We start from the raw sequence: 23,005 nt of genomic DNA on the forward strand, positions 1-23,005 counted from the left end.
AAATGATGGTCCTCCGAAATGGTTTGTCCTTCGTGTTGGCCGAGTCATTAAAGGCTTGAATATTGCAATGTATCCTCGACTGTCTATGGAGATGAGATTCTCAGTCATCGAGGTCACGATTGTCCCAAAGGTACATTTTCAAGAGGCAACTGGGCTTTCTGGTTTTTCTTGGAAGACGTTTCGCTTCCCATCTAAGAAGCTTCTTCAGCTTCTTCAGAAGTGAAACTTAGTCAAATGAGAAGTGAAACGCCTTCCAACTATAGGAATTTAGCACACACACCCCTCCTAGAAGAATGAAATATTTTAGAAAATATTTAAAAGGCAGAATATATTTCCCTGGATGAGAAATAGAGAAACATGTTTTAAAGACAAAGCAGCTCCCTGCAAATTCCTGCCACCCCCCATCTTTGTCAATGGATCAGAGACAGAAACTCAATCCCCCCACCTTTGTTAATGGACCATCATTTGCAACACAATAGAACAGGAACACATGGCAAGGCTCAGGCAAGCTTGAGGGACAACCTACAATGTTAGCTAAGACTCCCACCCCCTGGGAGTCTGACAGCCAATCAGGGTACTCTTCCTGTGCCCCAGAAAGTTCAAAGCTCAGAAAAAGCATAAAACCAGGAACCACACAGGATCTCAGCCCTTTTCTGTTCAGGATCTCAAGCCATGTGATCCTGGTCACCATTAAACCATCTTTCCAAGCAGCCTCCATGTTTCCAGTGTCTTTGTCCCCACTTGGAACTGAACCCAGATGGATATTTCTTCCAACACAACAAAAACCAGGAAGCCCAGTTACCTCTTGAAAAAGCACCTTTGGGACATGTGTCCTGGAGGGAAATGAAAAGTGATTATTCACTTTAGTTGAGGATGTATATATATGTATATAATGTAGATTTTACTTGAACTGTTAATTCAAAACATATAAAAATGACACTGTCTGTTTGACTATGTATTAGAATTATAGAAAAGAAAAACTACAATAAAAAATATTTTTTTAAAAAAGAAAAGTGATTATTCCTCCTTCCCTTGCCTATGGAGAACAGTGCTATGGTAAAATGAGTACATATGAACATCTTTTTTATTGCATAATTTGGCAATAAAACGTGCCTGCTGACCTTATGATACAAATGAAGCCGTTCAATATTGGGGGGGGGAGAGAAGGCTAAGAGGCAACTCGCAAAGTATGATCGGTGCTTCACCTTTCACCGCCTCCGCGAAAATCACACCCACGAGGCAGCAAGAGACTACAACCCTGCTCATCCTATCCAGGTCTAATAACCGCCCTCCCTCGCTTTAAATGAGGGAAAAAACGCATCAAGAAATGCAAAGTCAACGCCATAAAGTCCAACGACCGCGCGCTTTCTCAAGAGGGGACGGGGGTGGGGGCAAAGAAACAGGCGCAAGGCACACCTACGCCTTTTACGCATCCGCCGGAACAGGGCAAAACAGCTAAGCAGCCTTGCGTAGAGGGAGCATTGTTGGTCACGCCCCTCCCGGCTCCCGTGACGTCGAACAATGCTTCTGTAGTGCCACGCAGCCAGAGGACGAATTTTGCAACTATGGCTTTCCGCGCGGGACTCTGCTTTCTCCTGCAGGCGTTTGCTCTCCTCCTTCTACCGTCCTACGGGCAGAAGGCAGAGGGTCCCCCGGCAGAAGATGTCCAGATAGAAATCTTGCACGTCCCCGAAGTCTGCGAGCCCAAAAGCAAAAAGGGCGATCTACTCAATGCCCATTACGACGGTTTCGTAGGTAGTAATAAGACCAAGTTTTATTGCAGGTAAGTTTGTGGCGGTGCATTCTCTTTTGAACTTCGCCTCCCTCAGCTAACTTTAGATAAAATGCCGCTTTGGCTGATCTCCTGGCAATGTCAGAGTTTGGTTACTCAGCTGTATAGATGTACTCGAAGGCAGTTGTAGTAATATTTAATTAAGCTGCTTTCCAAGGGTTTATGCCCCAAGTACTGCAGCCTCAAATGGTAACAGATCCTTTCTTGATCAGTGGAAGAAGCAGATGTTCTCAGCATACTTCGATAAAAAAATCTGTATTGCTCTGTATGCATATCCTTTATATCGCCTAACAATCTCCCCTAAACATGATTAATTACATTACCTATTAGAAACATCTGTAAACAAATGTACAAGCCCAGGGAGCACTAAAAACTCGATTGAGTTGTGTACTATACATGCCAAAAGATTGAATTCAGATACAAATGGCCCTGCTGCCAACTCTCTTGACTTAATGTGATGATACAGTGCTAGATTGCTCAATCCTTAGATCAGGAATAGTTTGATTTTTAACTAGCACCACCTGCAGATGCTTGCCCTTGATTACAAAAAACATGAACATGAAATATACTAGAAAGCTCCCTAACAGCTATCTTGCGCTTTTGATACACTTTAAGCAGGCTGTTGAACCTACTGGTGGACCCTTCCTAAAGTATCTTATTTTCTAGACAACTCTTCATGTGACCTCAGTAGTATCTCTCTGCCACTAATAAAGATTTAAACTGGTTTTTAACAATTAAGGCTCTATCTGTAGTCATAGCCAGGCAAGGTTACATTAAGTGTATGTACTAGCAGAATTATGAGTATGTAAGTGAAATTGGAAAGCCTCTTGCATTCTTTGGTTCCACATCAGTGGTGGGTTTCTACAAATTCGCCCCGGTTTGGCGAACCGGTAGCAGCAGCAGCGGGAGGCTTCGCCCATCTGCCTGGACATCATCACGGACGCTCTGCGTGTGCAGAAGGTTCTGTGCATGCACAGAAGCGCCACGCACGAGCGAAGCAAGCACACACACACTCAGTTCCAAACTAATAGCGAAGGTAAGTGAAACCCACTACTGGTCCACATACAAAAGGTATCAGTGCTGATGTTATGCTAATATGTTGAGCTAATTCCTTAAAGTATACTCTTTCTGTTCTTTGCAGTCGCACACACAATGATGGCCATCCAAAATGGTTTGTCCTTGGTGTTGGTCAAGTCATTAAAGGCTTAGATATTGCAATGATGAATATGTGTCCTGGAGAGAAACGAAAAGTGATTATTCCGCCTTCACTTGGCTATGGAGAACAGGGCTACGGTAAAATATGACTAAATATGAATATCTTTTCTTTTTATTGCATAATTTGGCATCCAGACTAAAGAGGATTATTGAGATGCCAGAGCATATCACTTTTATGTATCAATAACACAACTTTTCCTTTTTTTTTAATCAGCGTTTTTTTCTGTAAATGTTACTTATCCATCAGCAATTATGGAGTAATAGTGACACTGAGGAATTGCTGCTTATTCTCAGGTTCTTTGTACTGTCATTTTAACATTGTTACATATATTATTTAGTAATATTGTTATTGGCTGCAAGATGTAAAATGCACAAGCCCCAGAGTACAATGTATTTACACAGAATGAGCCAAAGGACCTGGCAGCCTAAAATACAACAAGGGGAGAAAGAAAGGAAGATAATTGTCCTTAGGGCACATTTTCTTCTAATTTAATGAAACGCGAGAGGGGAGAGGCCCCTGAGATTCAGACTCTCTTAAAGCCAGTAATAACTTGATTTCTATAGCCATGTCACTTCATTATGAGCCATCAAGAGATATTATATAAGAACACATGAGCACTGTTGGAGACTAATGATGATTTTTTTTGCAGGCAGCAAATGAAGAAACTATTTTTTCCCATCCTACAACCTGCTTGTTCTCTATCAGAGCATATTTCTGCATGCTGGGCAAAGATGACCTAGTTAAGAATGTCAAGAATGCATGTGGCTTTTTGCTTCTTTCCAGGGTATTCCTGTGGTATGTATTGCTCTTGGACTCGCTAGTGACTGAATTCTTTTATTAGGCTTTGCTACTAAATCTTGAAATGGAAGGTAGGGGAAATATAAGTAGTCTTTGTGGCTGCTTGCATGTGGTTTAAAAAATGACACGATAATGATCCTTGAAATTCCCTCCCCCCCTCCCCCCCAGTTTTGTGAAATTATCCTCCCTATCATCAACTAGTATCTAGCAGGGCACATATGCATAACTCTCTAAAGGTTTGATTCAACTACCTCAAGTACTTGTTGCTTTAGTAAGTATTGGTATATATATTCTTTTTTCATAATTGGTCAATCTGATGTATTGTGGGTAAGGTTCAGATTTGTACAGTGCTCAATGGGCAGCAGTGTAGCTCTGGCAGACCTAAATGGCACTCACAATTTAGGCATCTATGCATTCAGTCTTTAGTGAGATTGTCACAAGATGTGGATATATCTAAATAGACATGACATTTTTGCCAATCTACATTTATACATATAGGGAATTGTGTTAGTCTCTGCCTGTTTATTCAGTGAATTCTTCATATGACTTTTTACTTCAAAATTGTTTGTGATGAAGAACTTACTTTAATTTTTAGTTTTCAGAGATACATATAGGGGCTCCAGGATAAATTCTCGGATTAAGGAATGTCAAATCTAATCCCTGTGACCCAACCAACTCTTACTCAGTTACATAAGCAGCACCTGCTACTTTGAGGCAAAAGTGTTTCCTAGCCCTAAAAACGGAATCAAGCCATTTTGAATGTAGTCACTTTGAATGAGTTCTTCCTAAGAAGAGGAGGACTAGGTCCCTCCTCTACTGACTAATTGCATGTGCATGGCTTGTGAATCACTTTTCCAGACTAATTCTGGAAACTCACTCCTTCAATAATATCACCTGACTTCAGTGTTCAATGTTTTATTTCTGAGAACCTGCTAAATCTTGCATATCCCATTTTGATGTCCATCTTTTCTGAGGTCCTTTTGTCTTTCTTGAAATGTTAATGTTTTCTTGCTGAAGCCTCTCCCATATCCCTAAAAGTCCACATATTAATAAGAACAGATGGATGAAGTTAGTTTCTGAGTTGCCAGTGCTGTTTGGTGCAGAAACAGACCTCATGTCATAGTCAAAGCAACCAGAGAACCACCAAGCATCTGATCCTGCCATTTATTGTCCTCCATTGGCAAAAGGCTTCAGGATAAAGAGTGCACCGGACAATGTTCATTTACATTGTGTCTTTGATGAGGGACATATGGTGGTCTGTGGTTAAAATGATCAGAGATCAGTATGTGCATTTCCTATAACTTTCCTGTTACATTCTTAGAACCAGCAAAGATCCCACCCAATGCAACACTGATCTTCGAAATTGAACTGTATGCAGTAACTAAAGGACCACGGAGTGTTGAAACATTTTCTCAAATAGACCTGGATAGTGACAAAAAGCTTTCAAAGGAAGAGGTATGAAGAATAATATTCCAAGTCACTTCACTAAAGCATTTCATTTGTTTTACAGAATCAATTTATGAGGTATTGTGGAATAAATGTATGAACCACTCTTTTTTTCTAATTAAAAAAATGTTCTTTTCTTAAAAAAGGATGCCTGGATCATCATTAGTTCAATTAGTTCGTTCACTTTTGATATCTGTTCTAATAGATAGAGTAGAAAATGCTAATTCTCATCAGTCCTCCAAGGTTGTTTGAATTCAGTGTTGCTTTAAAGCTGGGTGGACAAGTTGTTACTCTGGATACCAGTTCCCAACCTTCATTATTAGTCATGATGACTAGTGTTGATCAAATTAGAGTTCAACAATTCTTCAAGGGTCACATATTGTCCATCTCTGTCTTAAACCCCCTATCTGGGACTCAGGTTTGTCTCCAATACTCTCTGACGTTAGCCATTCTTTGGGGAACAGAGAAATAATCTGTTTGCTTCTTGAATTGTGCTCCCCAACAGTGTCCCTTTCTGATGAGGAGATGTATAACCTACTCCTACCAGAGAGGAAAGACAATGTGGGAAGATAGTGAGCATAGAAACAATAAATATACAGGTAAACCTCTGATTTATGGCTGATTTATGTCGCTTAATGACCATCCAAAATTACAATGGCCAGAACAGGTGCTTTATGATCCATAAAGCACTCCTGAATATCAGCTAACTTTTACAACTGGTTACATAGTCCCACAATCTCCTGACTGAAATTTGCCACAATTTTTGCCGATTTCAGTCAGATACACCAAATAAAAAGAATGGGTTCGCACTTACAACTGCGGCATTTTCTTAATGAGCATGGATTCACTTAATGACCTCTGCAAACTCTTATAAAATCAGATCCGGTTACGTGAATGTCTCAACTTAATGACCATAACCCCGTATCCAATCCCATTTGCAGTAATAAGTCAAGGACTACCTATATTGTTGCATTTATGGTAGAACACAAGCAATTCTATTTGTATCTCTGTTTTGTCCAGCTTTGCCAGAAAATACAATCAGACCATTGAATCCCTCTCTTAGATGAGTTAGTTTATCTGAGACTCTCTGCTTTCCTAGTAGAAGATTGTTTTGCCTCTTTAACAGTGACATTTCTTGGATTTATCCCTCATGAAAAACAAGCAGTTTGGAAAACTCCTTGATTGTAAATTGCTGGTGGTTTGTACTAATGATAGCTGCCAGCAAAATGAATCCCTCGGGAAGAACAGATTCTACCAGAATCAACCCCTTGCTCTAGCCCAGCTACGTTTCCTAAAAATATTTTCCAGAGGATTAAAGGTGCAAGTGTGAAGTCAGCAAGTAAAAATTTTGTTTTGTGAGTTAAGAGTCTGTTTTATGGCCAAAGAGGGAAACTTCATGTATTTTAGAATATTATAATGCTTGTCTTCTTTTTACAGTATGTAGTATTTTGATATTCAGTAGTTGATTGTCAGCGTATTGGGGTTCATATGCCAGAGACTTATTTATGCCGCCCATCTTTCTATTTAAAGTAACTCGGTGGCTTACAATAGAATAAAACTAGAAATATAAAAGCAATCATAAACATAAGAGCAAGTTGAAATTATTGTTGTTTTTAATTCCTTTAGATAAATCATTATTTGAAGAAAGAATTTGAAAGAGATGGCAAAAAACGAGATTCTTCTGTTCAAAATGATGTTTTGGTAGATATATTTAAAAAGAATGACCATGATGGTGATGGCTTCATATCTGCTAAAGAATACAATGTCTACCAGCACGATGAACTATAAAAATGTATTATTCAAATGTCTACTTGTTGCTTTATGGACTTTGGTGATCTTGCAGTTTTCATGGAGCATGGAGTTCCGCAGCCATCACAACTGGATGACTTGACTGTACTCACTCCTCTTCCTAAACAAGTCTTTGTAGATGTATTCAAAGGAATTTAAGGGTGTGGCTTGGATTGGTGAATCAAATACACATCATGCCAGTGGTGCAATGTAAAATTTTTTACTACCTGTTCTATGGGCGTGGCTTGGTGGGGGGTTAATGTGACTGGGTGGGCATGACCAACCTTTTTTTTTTTTACTTTTAAAAGCCGAAGAGGTTGTAGAAAAAATGCTTTTAAAAGACTGACAATCCCAGCTGAGCTGCACAATCATCAGAGGCTTTTTTTTTTACTTTTAAAAGCATTTTTTTGGCCGAAGAAAAATGCTTTTAAAAGTAAAAAAAAAAAATCTCTGATGATCGCACGGCTCAGCTGGGCATGGGGGTGGATGGGCAGGGATTTTTGCTACCGGTTTTTCGAATTACCTGCCGTCATCGCTACCAGATCAGGCGATCCGGTCCAAACTAGGAGCATTTCACCCCTGCATCATGCACAAATGAAGAAACTCCATTGGTTCCGCTGGGATTTATCCACAACAAAATATAGCTGCATTTTAAAGTCTTTTGTGTTACATACCAGTTTATGTACATTCACTGTGGTAATGTTATATTGAGATTAAAATTGGTTTCAATTATGATCCTATAAACTGCAGCAAAAATAAAATCTGAAAATGGGGTACAATTGGTATGCTTCCTGAACTAAAGAGAAGACTTGTAAAGTATGCAAGAATTTCTAGGATGTAAATCTTTGGAAATAACTCCTCAATGGCAAATATTTCCAAATCTAAGCACTTGCTGTGAGATTTTTAGATTTAAAAAAAATCTAAGAGTTTAAGTCAAAAGTGTACATATCTTCATTATGTAGATCAAAGGAAATCCAAGAAAACAAATTTTGGAAAGCAGTTTTATTAAATTATTCTAACTGATATTTATTTTTATAACTAGAAAACTTACTTTTAAAAATATAGATGCAAATAGGAGACTTTGTGGTTCTGTCTTTTACATGTTTGCAGTCAAAATTCACAGACCCTGATGGCACAATCAAACCTAGTTCAGATACAGAATTGTATCCAGAATTAGTTAGTTGCATTTAAATTCCATTGAAATCAAGATGAAAAGATAGCTGTGACTTAGCTAATTCCATTGGTTTTATAGGGAATGAAGTATAATTAACTTTGGAGCCAGCCCGTAAACATTTATCAGAAATCTACTTCATTCTTTTGTGCCAGAGATCAAAACAAGGCACGGCATGAAGTCGCACAAACTTTTGTCCATTAAAAGAACATTCAAGGCAACCATAAACTGTTTCCCTTCTGGAACTCCCCATACCGCATAAAGAACAACGACCTTTAGGAATGTGGTTATTAAGCAAATTCACTCGTACATGGGCTCCTTCTCGGAAATAGTTTGTTGAAATGTCAGTCATGCTTGCTGTTTTTTCATAATAATCCGCAAAAAGGTCATCTAAATAATTATCTGAGTGGACAATGATATCCATCACCCTTTTATCTGTAAGAAAGCAGACATACACAAAGAAGAAAGATTACGAAATTCAATTGGCACATTATATGGGTTACACGGTAAAATAGCTGCAAAACACACTTCAATTTAGAAACTGCATTAATCATTATGTAATCTGTCACGCTCACTATTAATAGAATAATTTTAGCTGCTTAATAGGATGCCATTATGACATCTCACTCAAATGTAATCAGTAATTTTGTTTCTATTTCATATGAACACATACATGGGAACAAAAATATGTCTGTGTGTGTCACTTAAACATTCATTTTAGTTACTAAGAATTCTTAGAATTTGTGCATCAAGAGAGAGCAAAGGAGGGTTCATTCTGTTCTATTAATACTTAACATAAACTACAATTCCTCTAGATATATGTTAACAAATTAAACTTGCCAACCCTTTACAGAATGGGAAATATAAAGATAAGAATTGTATCATATTGAACCTTCACATCTTCAAAGCAACTAATTGCACTCTGACCAATATTTTAACTGGGGATTTTATACATTTTATCTTCCTCAGGTCAGGGATCAAATATAAGTAACATTTCTTCAGTGATTATATCCTTTGAATCTAGATCAGGGAACTGATTGCAGGAATTTGGGAATAGCTAGATTACAGTACGTTAGACTTTAAATACCAAAATATAGCTATAACATTTCGTTCTCACTGCTATTTAAGGCTGGTAACATCTTTAAATTAATCAAAAAAATGTAATAAATAGTAAACATCATACTTCGATGAAATAGATTTTTCCTTAATTTAGTTAGTGAAAATGATCTTGATGGTTCTTTTTCAAATCCTCCTTTTGATTCTGGAGCAACACAAAGTTCTGAGAGAAAAGGTATTTGAAATAGTGTTATTCAAATGCAGCAAAAAATTAATAAGAATAAAGACATTTCATTTGTTTTATAACCGAAGTATTGCAGATAAGGTAAAATTATTGAATTATTAGGAAATGATACAATATCTATAGGAAGAGTGATTCAGCAATGGACATTTGGACTTGGAAGCAGGTTTCTTTGCTAGACTAGATACCACAAGGGGTTTTCTAATAATATACATAAGTGAAGTATGATAAACTTACATGATAATGAATAAAAATCTACATTCTTTCGAATACAGTGCAGATATTGTGTCCCAACCTTTCTTTTCACCCCTTTTGATCTTTTCATTTTAAACCAGTATTTCTCAGCTTTGGCAGCTTGAAGATGCATGGACTTCAATTCCCAGAATTCCTCAACCATCATACTGGCTGAGAAATCCTATGAGGTGAAGTCCAGACATGTTCAAACTACCACTGTAGACAAATAATGTTTTAAGCAATCCAACAATTCTCTCCCTAGATTCCAGACAAAGCTGCTGGAATGAAAAACATGTACTGAAGATAAAATAATGGCAATCATTTTTCAAATTATTATTTTAGGTTGCTTTAAAACAAAAGAGAGAAAGGGGACAGTACAATTGACTCCAGCGTGCAGAATTCTCCCCTCCCCAATGTACAGGATGTACAGTTTTGCTGTGTGTGACACCATGTGTTTTTTTTCCTTTTAGACTGCTCTGTACTTGAATTTGTCTAAATTGCATACACGGAAAATAAAAATGTATTTTTTTAGCCTCTAATACTATGCTAAAAACAATAAAGAATCCCAGAGGAAACCAGGCACAAGAATAATAATAATAATTAAAAAAACCGTAGAGAATTGAATGTGTCCAGCCACAAAAGAAAATTATACAAAAATCTCTTAAACATCAGATTTTACAGGTATCTCAATTTGAACATTCCTGCTTGATAACATGATTTTCTATTGCTACCTGCCAACAATAACTAAGTAGCGGCTACAACATAATGTCCCTTGTTCATTCCACTCACACTGCACTTTTTTGCTTTTTGGTGTGGCCTGGGAAGGGAGCAGAATATGCAGAAGGAACAACAAATCCAATCCCTCATTGCTGATAGATGGTAGTAACTGGAGACATGTGATGTTTTTCAGCCAGACTACAGATTCAGTTAGAAGTGCAACCATCAGTCTGATATATTATATCAGAGCACTACTTAATACCCCATTAGTTAAGTAACCATTAGATAACTATTAAACTGGGCTGCAACAGATAAGTAGCAAACATGGAGTTTTCATATGAATATTACATGAATGTGTTGCTCAACCTGAACTCAAACTGTTCAGGACAGTAGCACTTCTTTTAGGTTAATTACCTTAATTTAATATGTTTTATTTTTATCAGTTTAACTAGCTGTAAGCTGTCTAACCCAGAGATTATTATACTACTACTACCACTACCACTACCACTACTATTGCTAAGAATATTGTCTTACTACTAGACAGTATTACAGTCTCTATCATGCTTCTAATAAAATAAAACTGGCATTTTTTTTAGAATGAAACACTTATTAGCTCTCCTCTGTTTTGCAATTGATTCTCTACTGCTGTTTCCCAAACAGCTTTCTTGCCATTATGCCAAACTCCGGTTCAGCTGGGGAAAAAAATACAGAGGAGGAGGAACAAGCTATGATAAGATGAACAGAAGGAATAGAAAAGTTTACTTTCCCTCACCCTTTTTTTATATAAAAGTCAATTCCTTATTTAATAAAAACAAGAAACTTAGTTGCTTCCAACTAAATTGAAATTATTGATAAATGCTTCTGCATGTCATATTGCAGCTATGGAACCATGCCAAATAAGATTATCAGGCTGTATCTTACATTTACATTGTCAGATGAAGAATGGATGAAGAATTTTAGTCTATGAAAAAGAATAACTTGGATCATACTAGCAATCAAGAGTGCAGGCCAAATATTAAGGTAAAGGTAAAGGTTCCTCTCGCACATACGTGCTAGTCATTGCCGACTCTAGGGGGCAGTGCTCATCTCCGTTTCAAAGCCGAAGAGCCAGCGCTGTCCGAAGACGTCTCCGTGGTCATGTGGCCAGCATGACTCAACGCCAAAGGCGCACGGAACGCTGTTACCTTCCCACCAAAGGTGGTCCCTATTTTTTCTACTTGCATTTTTACATGCTTTCAAAACTGCTAGGTTGGCAGAAGCTGGGACAAGTAATGGGAGCTCACCCCATTACACGGCAGCACTAGGGATTTGAACCGCTGAGCTGCTGACCTTTCAATTGACAAGCTCAACATCCTAGCCCCTGAGCCACAGCATCCATCAGGCCAAATATTACTTACCAAAATTACCATCCAGGCGAATATAAATATAGGCCAAATATTACTTACCAAAATATAAATATATTTTGGTAATATATTTATACAAATATAAATATAGGCCAAATATTACTTACCAAAATTACCATCCAGGCGAATATAAAGCTCAAATATGCTAAATGCAATTGTTGTATGTGCAGGAAAGACAATTGCTTTGTCACATCCTTTGTAATTATGTTCATCGATAATATGAAACTAATGGGAAAAGAAACATACATACTGCATTAATGTTTCTCTCAAAATGACAGCCTCTGAATAATCTACTGCAATATAAGCTCTAGAAAGCAAAGTATATTTTCCAATAAACCTCTTTTTCAAGGGAAATAAAATCATCCTTGTCACCATCACCTAAAATTCTTTTTTTATATACAAATTTTTTTTATTATTTTCTTTTAAAACAAGACACATAAACATGAAAACATTTTCAATCCCAATATTGTGTATCGGCGGGGTGGTTACAAATCTTTCGTGCCTTCACAATTTACAAATATCCTTAATTTATCTAAATTTATATCGTCACCCTCTTGTATCCAGAACTTTAAATTAACCAATGGCTATAACCTTTATTTTTCTCATTCCATATGCTATCCGCTGGTGAATATTTTATCTGGTAACATCATTAATTCTATCGTTCTACACCATTCATATTAATACCATCGCCTAAAATTCTAAAGAACCAAGGACAAATGACAAATCATCCAATGAATATAACATGATTAAAATGTCTGAAGCACAAATCAGGTAAATCTGATCAACTGTTTATACTCAGATTGAACCCTCGTTAGTAATCCCTGGGCTCAATTTCAATTGCAAATTTATGGCACATTCATGGGCACAACTCAAAGAAGCACTTGCTTAAGGAATAGGTCAGAAAGAGAAGTGACAAAAGACTGTCCTTAAAGGCAAGGGAATCCCATGCCTGCATCAAAATCTCCTTCTTCAAAGCATATAAATGAATTTCAATGATTCATTTAACGGGATAAATTTGCATTGATTTCAGAGTCTGCAGTTCTTTGACCTAAGTGGATTAATAGGCAAGCAAGACATTTTTTGTGTATATAGATCAGAGGTGGGGAACTATGGCCCCTTTATGACTTGTAGACTTCAACTCCTGGAATTCCTGGGCCATCATGGCTGACTCAGAAATTCTGCGAAGTTCACAAAATTTATTTATTTATTTATTTATTTTATTCAATTTTTATACCACCCTTCTCCCGAAGGACTCAGGGCGGTGTACAGCCAAGTAAAAATCACAGTATAAACATTAAAAGAAATTAAAACAAACATATTATAAATGGCCGTTAAAACCGTTTAAAACATTAAAAATAGATAACCCCAATAAAATTTTAAAATTTTAGGCCAGTCCCGCTTGAATAAATAGGTGCGTTTTCAGCTCACGGCGAAAAGTCCGAAGATCAGGCACTTGACGTAAACCAGGGGGAAGCTCGTTCCAGAGCGTAGGAGCTCCAACAGAGAAGGCCCTGCCCCTGGGGGCCGCCAGCCGACATTGTTTGGCGGACGGCACCCTGAGAAGGCCCTCTCTGTGAGAGCGTACGGGTCGGTAGGAGGCAAAAGGTAACAGCAGGCGGTCTCGTAAGTACCCAGGTCCTAAGCCATGGAGCGCTTTAAAGGTGGTAAGCCATAATTCCCTGCAATAATGCGCCGAAAACATATACCCCATGCCGCTCATGAAAGATATGTTAGCACACTTAGCGAAGGGGAAGTTCTTCACCAAATTGGACCTGCGAGAAGCTTACTACAGAGTCCGTATAAAGGAGGGGGATGAATGGAAAACCGCTTTCAACTGTCCGCTAGGGTGTTTCCAGTTTCGAGTACTGCCTTTTGGTCTACAGGGGGCGCCTGCAGTTTTTATGCAACTGATAAATGAAATACTCCATCAGCATTTGTTCAAAGGGGTTCTTGTCTTTGTATTTGATCTATCCATTCTGACAAAGAGGAAACTGTGGTTTCTTCTTTTGGAAGTTCAGAGATAGGTACAAAATCTTGACCTGAAGCTATTTTAAAAGGAGTAAATCCGGTGCTACTATGGACTGAGTTGTTATAGGCAACCTCAGCGAAAGGTAAGAGGTCTGCCCAATTGTCCTGCTGGTAATTAATATAACAACGTAAATATTGTTCTAGTACAGAGTTCGAACGTTCACAACTTCCATTGGTCTGGGGATGATGGGCGGAGCTTAATCCCTGGGCGGAGCCAATAAGTCGTAAAAATTCTTTCCAAAAGTGAGAAGTGAATTGAACTCCTCGATCTGAAACTCCTCGATCTGTCAGACTACCTCTGATTATAGCTAAGAAAGAAAACACCTTGACTTCATTTGAATTAAAGACAAGTACTTTTACTAGCTACAGTCATGATGGCAGCGTATAAAGTTGGATCTGAGACAGAATAAGGCTAACACATCATATCCCCCCCAATTGTCCCTCCTCCTTCAGGAGGTCAGGCTGGTCTGGTCCAATGCCAACTCCTTCTCGGCCCCTCGTGGTAATCTTCTTCCACAGGTCTCTAGTTGTCAGTCATTCGAGGAATGCAGTTTCAGTTGGGAAAAACCCGCGTTATTCATCCTCAGCCGTTAATCCCCCCCCCACAAGGTTATGTCAGCCGACACTCATAATAGGCTCCCTTCCCCTACCCTGTACAGTGATATGATGCATCTGATTCCTATAATTGTTAGATAATACAGCATAAACATTTCACATTCTATCTACTGCTATAAACTATTCAAAAGTATACGAAGATTAGAGCGGAGGCTGACATTCGGCCCTCCTGCAACAAGGACGTCAGTCCTAGAAAGGAAAAAAGAGAAGTTAGGGTTTGTCAGGATATTTTTTATAGAATTGTGCTATCTTTTCGGAAGCCCGAACATCTTCTTTGTTTACCCATTCAGCTTGGGACAAGGGGAAGTGTTTCCAAGCCACGAGATATTGAATTCTATTTCTATGTTTCCGTGAATCTAATATTTCTTTAATTTCAAAATGCTGTTCTCCCTCTATGAGAATAGGTATAGGAGGGGGTGTATGGGTCGCACGGAGAGTGGAAGTATGCTCTGGTTTTAACAAGCTCACATGGAAAACGGGGTGAATTCGTCTAAGTGTTTTTGGCAAGTCCAGTTGTACAGTCACGGGGTTGATGATTTTCACTATGGAGAAAGGTCCCACATATTTGGGTCCAAGTTTTTTAGATTTTTGGGTGGTTTGAAGATATTTTGTGGAAAGGTAAACTTTATCACCCACTTTGTATTTGTTCTCAGGGGATCTTTTCTTATCTGCTTGTTGTTTATGTGCACGGTGAGCATCGTCAATTGCCTTGCGAGTCATTTTCCAGGTGCTTTGTATTTGATCTATCCATTCTGACAAAGAGGAAACTGTGGTTTCTTCTTTTGGAAGTTCAGAGATAGGTACAAAATCTTGACCTGAAGCTATTTTAAAAGGAGTAAATCCGGTGCTACTATGAACTGAGTTGTTATAGGCAACCTCAGCGAAAGGTAAGAGGTCTGCCCAATTGTCCTGCTGGTAATTAATATAACAACGTAAATATTGTTCTAGTACAGAGTTCGAACGTTCACAACTTCCATTGGTCTGGGGATGATGGGCGGAGCTTAATCCCTGGGCGGAGCCAATAAGTCGTAAAAATTCTTTCCAAAAGTGAGAAGTGAATTGAACTCCTCGATCTGAAATAATGCGGTCAGGAACTCCGTGGAGTCTATAAATGTGTTGTACAAACAATTTTGCTAGGGTCTTTGAGGAGGGTATTTTTGAACATGGAATAAAATGGACTTGTTTGGAGAAAAGGTCAGTTACAACCCATATAACTGTATTGCCTGCGCTTTCAGGTAGTTCCACTATGAAATCCATGGATATTTCTTTCCATGGGGTTCCTGGCCTGGCTACCGTTTGTAGTAGTCCAGGAGGCTTTCCAGGCAATTTGAGCAAAGGAGGGGATGAATTGACGGTAGAAATTTGCGAATCCTAAAAAACTTTGTAGCTGTTTGCGGGTGCGTGGGGGGCCCCATTCCAAAACAGCTTTCACCTTTTCTGGATCCATTTCCAATCCATCCGCTGAAATGCGATACCCTAAGTAGTCTATTTTAGTTTGATGGAAATCACATTTGGATAGCTTGCAATACAGTTCAGCAGATACTAACTTTTTGAGAACTGCTCTTACTAGTTTAATATGTTCTTCCATAGTTTCTGTATAGATGAGTATGTCGTCAAGGTAGACAAGAACCCCTTTGAACAAATGCTGATGGAGTATTTCATTTATCAGTTGCATAAAAACTGCAGGCGCCCCCTGTAGACCAAAAGGCAGTACTCGAAACTGGAAACACCCTAGTGGACAGTTGAAAGCGGTTTTCCATTCATCCCCCTCCTTTATACGGACTCTGTAGTAAGCTTCTCGCAGGTCCAATTTGGTGAAGAACTTCCTTCGCTAAGTGTGCTAACATATCTTACCTGCGCGGCATGGGGTATATGTTTTCGGTGCACACTGCGTTTAAATTTCTATAGTCAACTATCAGACGAAATGAGCCGTCTTTCTTTTCCCGGAACATCACAGGTGCGGCCACGCGAGGCCTAGCTGGTTGGATAAAGCCCCGCTCTAGGTTTTTATCTATGAACTTTCGCAGCTCTCCCAATTCCTTTTGGGTCATGGGGTAAGCTTTTGGTTTTGGAAGTTTTACCCCCGGTAGGATGTCGATGGCACAATCAATAGGCCTATGGGGAGGTAGAACGTCAGATGCTTTCTCACTAAAGACTTCCCGCAGGTCCCAGTACTCCTTAGGTATCCTTTCCTCCCCATCTATCCGTTCAACCATTGCCCCCCACTTATCTTGGAGCATGGCCATAGTCTGACTCTTCTTGGATCCCCCTTTTAACGCTCTTGAGCGGAACCGTAAGACTCCTGTTCTCCAGTTAATATGGGGGTTCCATTTCCGCAACCATGACAGTCCTAGTACCAAAGGTTGGTCCATTCCAGGGGCTACTATGAAGTTTAAAATCTCGCGATGGTCTCCAATTTCCATTTCTATGGGTTCTGTTACGAAATGGGCGGGTCCTCCCCCTGCCACACTGCCATCCAACTGGGCAAATGCTATGGGCCTGCTTAGGGTTCTCAACCTTAGTTCCATTTTTTCTACTAGTTCGGGACTGATCATGCACCTAGTACATCCCGAATCTAATAATGCTAACATTTCCCCCTTGTTGCCCGAGGAGGGAACATGCAGGTTGACTGGAATGTCCAAGGGGCCCCGTGCCCAACTCACCAGAAAGTCTTCGTCGGACTCCGATGTGGTTTTGCTGTCATCTGTGTCGGTCGACGCTCATGTCCTCCTGATGGGCGTGCCCTTCTTGGCAATGCCGTCCTCCACTTTTGCCGGTTTTCGCGCCTTAGCAGTTGGTTTCACTGCTTCCTTCCCGCCACCAGGGGTCGTGCTTGGAACCAACTTCACTCGACAGTCGGCTGCCCGATGGCCCTCTTTTCCACATCTGTAGCACGCAGTCGATCGTTGTCTCCCTCCCTCTGGTCTAGGCGTGTCCCTTGAGGGCCACCCAGGAGAATGGGCCGGGTACGGTCTTCCAGTGCGCTGCCTTCTGCTACGGTCCTTCGCTAGTTCAATTTCCATCTCTGCTGCCAGGGTATACCAGCCATACAATGTGGTTGGAGACGCTCGTGCCCGGCACAGTTCATAGAGATCTCCATTCAGGCCCTCTTTGTAAAAGTCGACCAGGATCACCTCCGACCACCCTCTCATCAAGGGGACTAGATCACTGAATTCCTGGGTATAATCAGCCACCGGTCTCCTCCCTTGCCTGATGGTTTTCATTCGACCTTTGGCCTTCTGCTCCGCCAGGGGGTCCTCAAACCTCCTCCTTAGTGCCGTAATAAAATGCTCGTAATTTTGCAGTAGGGGGGAGTGGTTTTTATACAGCGACACAAACCATGCAGCTGCTCTTCCGGTCAAATTGTGGGTCACAGCTCTAACTTGTGCTGCCTGTGACCAATAATCTCCCCCCCAGTCTAACATGTGGTCATTCACTATCGCCAGGAACAATTCCAGCTCCTTCGCATCTCCATCAAATTTTTCTAATATGGGGGGAATTTTTGGCTTTTTCCTTCCCCTGCGCAGCCTTGCTTGGTCAGCAGGTGGCGCGCGACCCACATCCAATTCAGCTTCCTCTGGGGAAAGGGTTCGTGGCTCTGGCTCTTCGGAAATCTCTCTGCCCAGGGAATCTCCTCCAGCTGGGCCCCTTGTGTCATCTTCCTCCTCTTCTCCCTCCCCCCAGGAGGCCCGGGTCGGGGTTCCATACCTTTGACGGGCTGCTTGCCTTACTTTCACTTCACGGAAAAGACGCAAGGCTTCCTCTAACTGGAGCTTGTCCTTTATCTCTTGCTCTCCCTGCCAATCCGAAAGCCTAAACTTCTCTTTTTTCTTCCTTTTTGTCACTCCAGAGGGAAGCTCTTCTGTGTCTGGTTTCCAACTTTTATCTTCCAGCTGTAATTGTTCCATCCACCGATCTCTGCAATCTTCCAGCTCAGGGTTAAAAGTGGCCTCAGGAATTCCTCCGGACGCCTCCCCCGATTCAGCCAGCGACTGGCTCTCCCTCACATTTTTAAACTCTCCTCCCTCGGTATTGCGGTTGCAATCCTGGTTAGAAGACATGCTGTGAGATCCAACTTAATGTCAGACTACCTCTGATTATAGCTAAGAAAGAAAACACCTTGACTTCATTTGAATTAAAGACAAGTACTTTTACTAGCTACAGTCATGATGGCAGCGTATAAAGTTGGATCTGAGACAGAATAAGGCTAACACATCATATCCCCCCCAATTGTCCCTCCTCCTTCAGGAGGTCAGGCTGGTCTGGTCCAATGCCAACTCCTTCTCGGCCCCTCGTGGTAATCTTCTTCCACAGGTCTCTAGTTGTCAGTCATTCGAGGAATGCAGTTTCAGTTGGGAAAAACCCGCGTTATTCATCCTCAGCCGTTAATCCCCCCCCACAAGGTTATGTCAGCCGACACTCATAATAGGCTCCCTTCCCCTACCCTGTACAGTGATATGATGCATCTGATTCCTATAATTGTTAGATAATACAGCATAAACATTTCACATTCTATCTACTGCTATAAACTATTCAAAAGTATACGAAGATTAGAGCGGAGGCTGACACTACCCCTAATATAGATTGACTAGATCAACTATAATACACTTTTGGGTAAACAGCAACGTTTCAGCATTCCTTATTTCTACTATAAGAGCAATTAAATTAAGAGTTAATTTGACTGGAGTTTTTTTCTGCAAATCTTATTTAAATGATTATTAAAATCTGTAGATGACTTTGTAATAAATCAATACGGAATGAGATGCACACTTAAAGCAGGGGTGCCTTTGGGAGGATGTCAAAAAAAGTGAAGACGCTAGGCCCAACCATGTGATCAAAGCTCTGACCATTTTCACCTGCCTGCAACATGCGTCACACATGTAAAAAAGGGGTGGGACTTAAATCACATGATTGGGATCATCATCTTGATTATTTGATTCTCCTCATGGACGCCTATTTAAAACCAGAGACAAAGTATTCAATATAAGCAAGCGATTTTGATATGCGTGTTCACTTACTCTCATTGTGTCACCTCTCATACCAGCATGAACAGAGAGAGAACACTGTCGAGTTGTTCGAATACTCTCCATCACCACACAGAGAACCGTTCTACTACTCTCTCGTGACTGACGAACAAGGCAGTGTTCGAAATCCACTTTTCTAAAATAACGAAGAAATAATTATCAGTCCTGCATTATTCCTTTTATAATGGCTCAAGTCTCACTTATTGGATTTCAGTAATATTCATAGTTCTCAAAACTCATACAAAGAGTGTAGGCATAAAGTAAGCAAAACCAGCAAGGTAATACAAAAAAATTATCATACCAACCTACTAGTTAATTCTCTGAGCAATGTCGGTACCTCAACCTCATGCTTAGTTACAATACCGAAAGAAGCCTTCACTGCAAGGGAATCTGACCCAGCAGTACTGACCCCAGAAGAGTTCATGATGTGATTTCCTTGCTTGCCATTAAGGGCTACATCAGATTTGTCTTCATAATTTAGTAATTGATATGATGAAATACCTAAGGGGAAAGATGGTTTATTGGTGTCTTTAAAAACATCATATTCATCTATAATAAGAGACAACAGACTTAGTGAACATATAAAACCAATCTTGGAATCTTCAGATGAACTCCAGATTATATTATCCTACAAAACAGAGATCACACACACACACACACAATGAAGGTTCCAATATATTTATCTCATTCCTTTTCAGAGCATATAATTTGCAATGGTGCAAAATATTATGTAATTTCTTATGAAACAAAAAGTTTTTCACAGTTCTCAGCCCAAACTGCAAGCAACAACATTCCTTCTCTATAGAATCAATATACGATTTCATGATGTGACAAGTTAAACTGTTTGTACATAAATCACAGAATGGGTAGAGAGACAAAAGATTTTGGATTCCATCCAGACTCAGCCAAGATATACTTCCTTTTTGCTTTAATTGCAGTGGCATCAAGTCATAACTAATTTCAGGTGGGCCCTATGGATTACTAAACACTCTCTACAAGATTGTGAGTATGTGTGATCTGAGGTTAACCTTAGGTTTTGTCTGTATTTTAGGTTTGGGCTAAACTACCTTGAAAGAAACTTTGAGAATCCCCTTCTAAATCCATTGCCTGAAAAGCCACAGATCTGATGTCTGATCATGCGAATACATGCTCTGCTAACACTTCTGATAGGACAGTTACAGGTAGGCCTTGAAGTAGCTGTGGGAAGTACACCTCAAAAGGACAGTGCCAGAAATCTCACAGCACCAGAAACCTCAGAAAACAGTGCCAAGCGACTCAAACCAGCTCTTCCCCCTTTAAAAAAACCAAGAAGCACCAGCTGAAAGAAAGAACTCAGAACAGCTGTTACAAAAGAAACACTTAAGTAGAGCCATTAAGATAAGGGGAATCAGGCTAAAAATAAACTCTCCAAGGTAAACCAAAATTCCTTTTTTCCTGCCCCCTGACAAGATTAACCCCCAGGACAGGAAAGACAAAGGTTCTGGGACAGGATTAACCCATTAAGGCAGGAAGACAGGATCCAGGGCAATCACTTTAACTAGAGGCACACAAATACACCCATCAAGCAGGAGCTTCAAAGGGGAATTAAGCATAAAAGGCTCAGAGTCACAGCTCCAACCTGCTTACAAGCCAGGAAGCTCCAGCTGTGTCACTACTTTTAGAATAGAATAGAATAGAATAGAATTTTTATTGGCCAAGTGTGATTGGACACACAAGGAATTTGTCTTGGTGCATATGCTCTCAGTGTACATAAAAGAAAAGATACGTTCATCAAGGTACAACATTTACAACACAATTGATGATCAATATATCAATGTAAATCATAAGGATTGCCAGCAACAAGTTATAGTCATACAGTCATAAGTGGAAAGAGATTGGTGATGGGAACTATGAAACGATTAATAGTAGTGCAGATTCAGTAAATAGTCTGACAGTGTTGAGGGAATTATTTGTTTAGCAGAGTGATGGCCTTCGGGAAAAAACTGTTCTTGTGTCTAGTTGTTCTGGTGTGCAGTGCTCTATAGCGTCGTTTTGAGGGTAGGAGTTGAAACAGTTTATGTCCAGGATGCGAGGGATCTGCAAATATTTTCATGGCCCTTTTCTTGCCTTCCTGAATTAAAGGACCCCTTTTCTGGCAGCTGGCTTCCATGTCTATTTCTTCTCAGCATCAGTGACTGCTTCCCAGCTGGGAAATGAACACAGGAAATTTCTTCCAACATAGCTGAGCCTTTGAGAAGATGTGACCCTTTTACACTAGGACTCTGTGCTTGCTTCATATAGCTGTGCTCTGAATACCTTCCGCTTCTATAATAAATATTATCAGCAGGATGTCGCTGTAGGAGACTATGAAGTGTGCTCTCTTCTAGTAGTTGCCTTCTTTAAGATGATATGAAAAATGCATTTCTGGCAAACTAAAAGCATTTCCCTATCGTTTACTTTAACACCAAATTAAATTTTGAAAAGCTAGGCAACTAATATAAAAGGAAGCAATAGTGTTACAGGGAAATAGCACTATATAATACGGCCGAATTAAGGTATGTAAGAAAAGAAATGTCACATTTCATTGGAGTTATAATAAAATGTATGAACTTGTATAATTAAATATTAATGCTGCAGTATTAAGGATATCTGTTACAAAGTAAATCCTATCGAATTCAGCTAGGCTTATGTCTAAACAAACATACTAGAGTTCACATTGCAATCGGGTATTATATATTTATCCTATTACAGAGAACAGGTCACAAAAAATGAATAAATGTTTTAATAACAAGAAGCAAATTCTTAAAATGTATTCCTCAGTTTTCCAATCCTGTAATGAATAAACTAGCAAAAACCCCTTTTTAAATAAATTCTTAATATCAAGCTATTTGAATTCTTTTTCCTTACCACCACCACCCAAAACTGTTTTGCTTTCTATTTTGTTATTATGCTGTTGAGCAATTATGTATAGTTTTATAAGCTTTGAAGGATTTTACAGGACTTACCTGCAGAAATTTCTTTCTCTCCTTGAAGAATGTCTTTTAGGCTGAATGGTGTTGAGGTAAATTTCGACCTTTTAGAAAGAAAGCAGTTTTTCTTTTTGATAACAAGACCAAGAGGTTGATATTTATCAGCTTCACTGAGACTGCGGACAGGAACTAATCGACCTCCGTCACCAACCTGCTTCACAAAACTTTTAGTAGCAGCAGCAAACATATTATACATATACATTTAAAATAAACTCTTGCAATTTCCAAACCGTAGAGCCATATTAAAAATCAGTACGGGGGGGGGAACTCTACCCCGTCCTAAAGTTGATTATATCTAACTGAAAGGGAAGCATTGGCATTATTCTAATCATCCTTTTCCTTTTCGAACTCCTTTTCATTGTCCAGGTAGAGTCAAAATAATTAATAATAAATTAACAAAGTAAACTGATAGGACACAGTCAGAACAATACTCTTCTGTAGTACCATTCTAGCTTCCATACCACTTTC

At 39.6% G+C, this 23,005-nt stretch overlaps 2 protein-coding genes across 2 annotated transcripts; one reads left to right on the forward strand and one right to left on the reverse strand.

Annotated features, from left to right (window-relative positions):
- The first annotated feature begins 1,499 nt into the window (after positions 1 to 1,499).
- Positions 1,500 to 7,813, forward strand: FKBP7 (FKBP prolyl isomerase 7). Its single transcript, XM_058189585.1, has 4 exons — positions 1,500 to 1,783; positions 2,934 to 3,085; positions 5,128 to 5,261; positions 6,879 to 7,813. Exons 1-4 carry the CDS (start codon positions 1,566 to 1,568, stop codon positions 7,038 to 7,040), a joined length of 666 nt encoding a protein of 221 aa, XP_058045568.1. The 5' UTR covers positions 1,500 to 1,565; the 3' UTR covers positions 7,041 to 7,813.
- Positions 7,814 to 7,965: 152 nt separating this feature from the next.
- Positions 7,966 to 22,733, reverse strand: PJVK (pejvakin). Its single transcript, XM_058189550.1, has 6 exons — positions 22,514 to 22,733; positions 19,835 to 20,030; positions 19,524 to 19,665; positions 11,970 to 12,087; positions 9,395 to 9,490; positions 7,966 to 8,646 (listed from the first exon to the last, which is right to left on the reverse strand). Exons 1-6 carry the CDS (start codon positions 22,731 to 22,733, stop codon positions 8,345 to 8,347), a joined length of 1,074 nt encoding a protein of 357 aa, XP_058045533.1. The 3' UTR covers positions 7,966 to 8,344.
- Positions 22,734 to 23,005: the final 272 nt, after the last annotated feature.

The sequence above is a fragment of the Ahaetulla prasina genome, chromosome 1 (assembly GCF_028640845.1).
Source record: "Ahaetulla prasina isolate Xishuangbanna chromosome 1, ASM2864084v1, whole genome shotgun sequence".
Lineage (NCBI taxonomy): Eukaryota > Metazoa > Chordata > Lepidosauria > Squamata > Colubridae > Ahaetulla > Ahaetulla prasina.

Excerpts from the sequence above, each read along its gene's own strand:
- PJVK (XM_058189550.1), bottom strand. The coding sequence starts at position 22,733 with ATGTATAATATGTTTGCTGCTGCTACTAAAAGTTTTGTGAAGCAGGTT. Across the intron at positions 20,031-22,513 it reads AGAGAAAGAAATTTCTGCAG|GTATTTCATCATATCAATTA; the intron begins GTAAGTCCTGTA and ends CTTTCCCCTTAG. Across the intron at positions 9,491-11,969 it reads TCGCCTGGATGGTAATTTTG|AACTTTGTGTTGCTCCAGAA; the intron begins GTAAGTAATATT and ends CTTTTCTCTCAG.
- FKBP7 (XM_058189585.1), top strand. The coding sequence starts at position 1,566 with ATGGCTTTCCGCGCGGGACTCTGCTTTCTCCTGCAGGCGTTTGCTCTC. Across the intron at positions 1,784-2,933 it reads AAGACCAAGTTTTATTGCAG|TCGCACACACAATGATGGCC; the intron begins GTAAGTTTGTGG and ends TGTTCTTTGCAG. Across the intron at positions 5,262-6,878 it reads AAAAGCTTTCAAAGGAAGAG|ATAAATCATTATTTGAAGAA; the intron begins GTATGAAGAATA and ends TAATTCCTTTAG.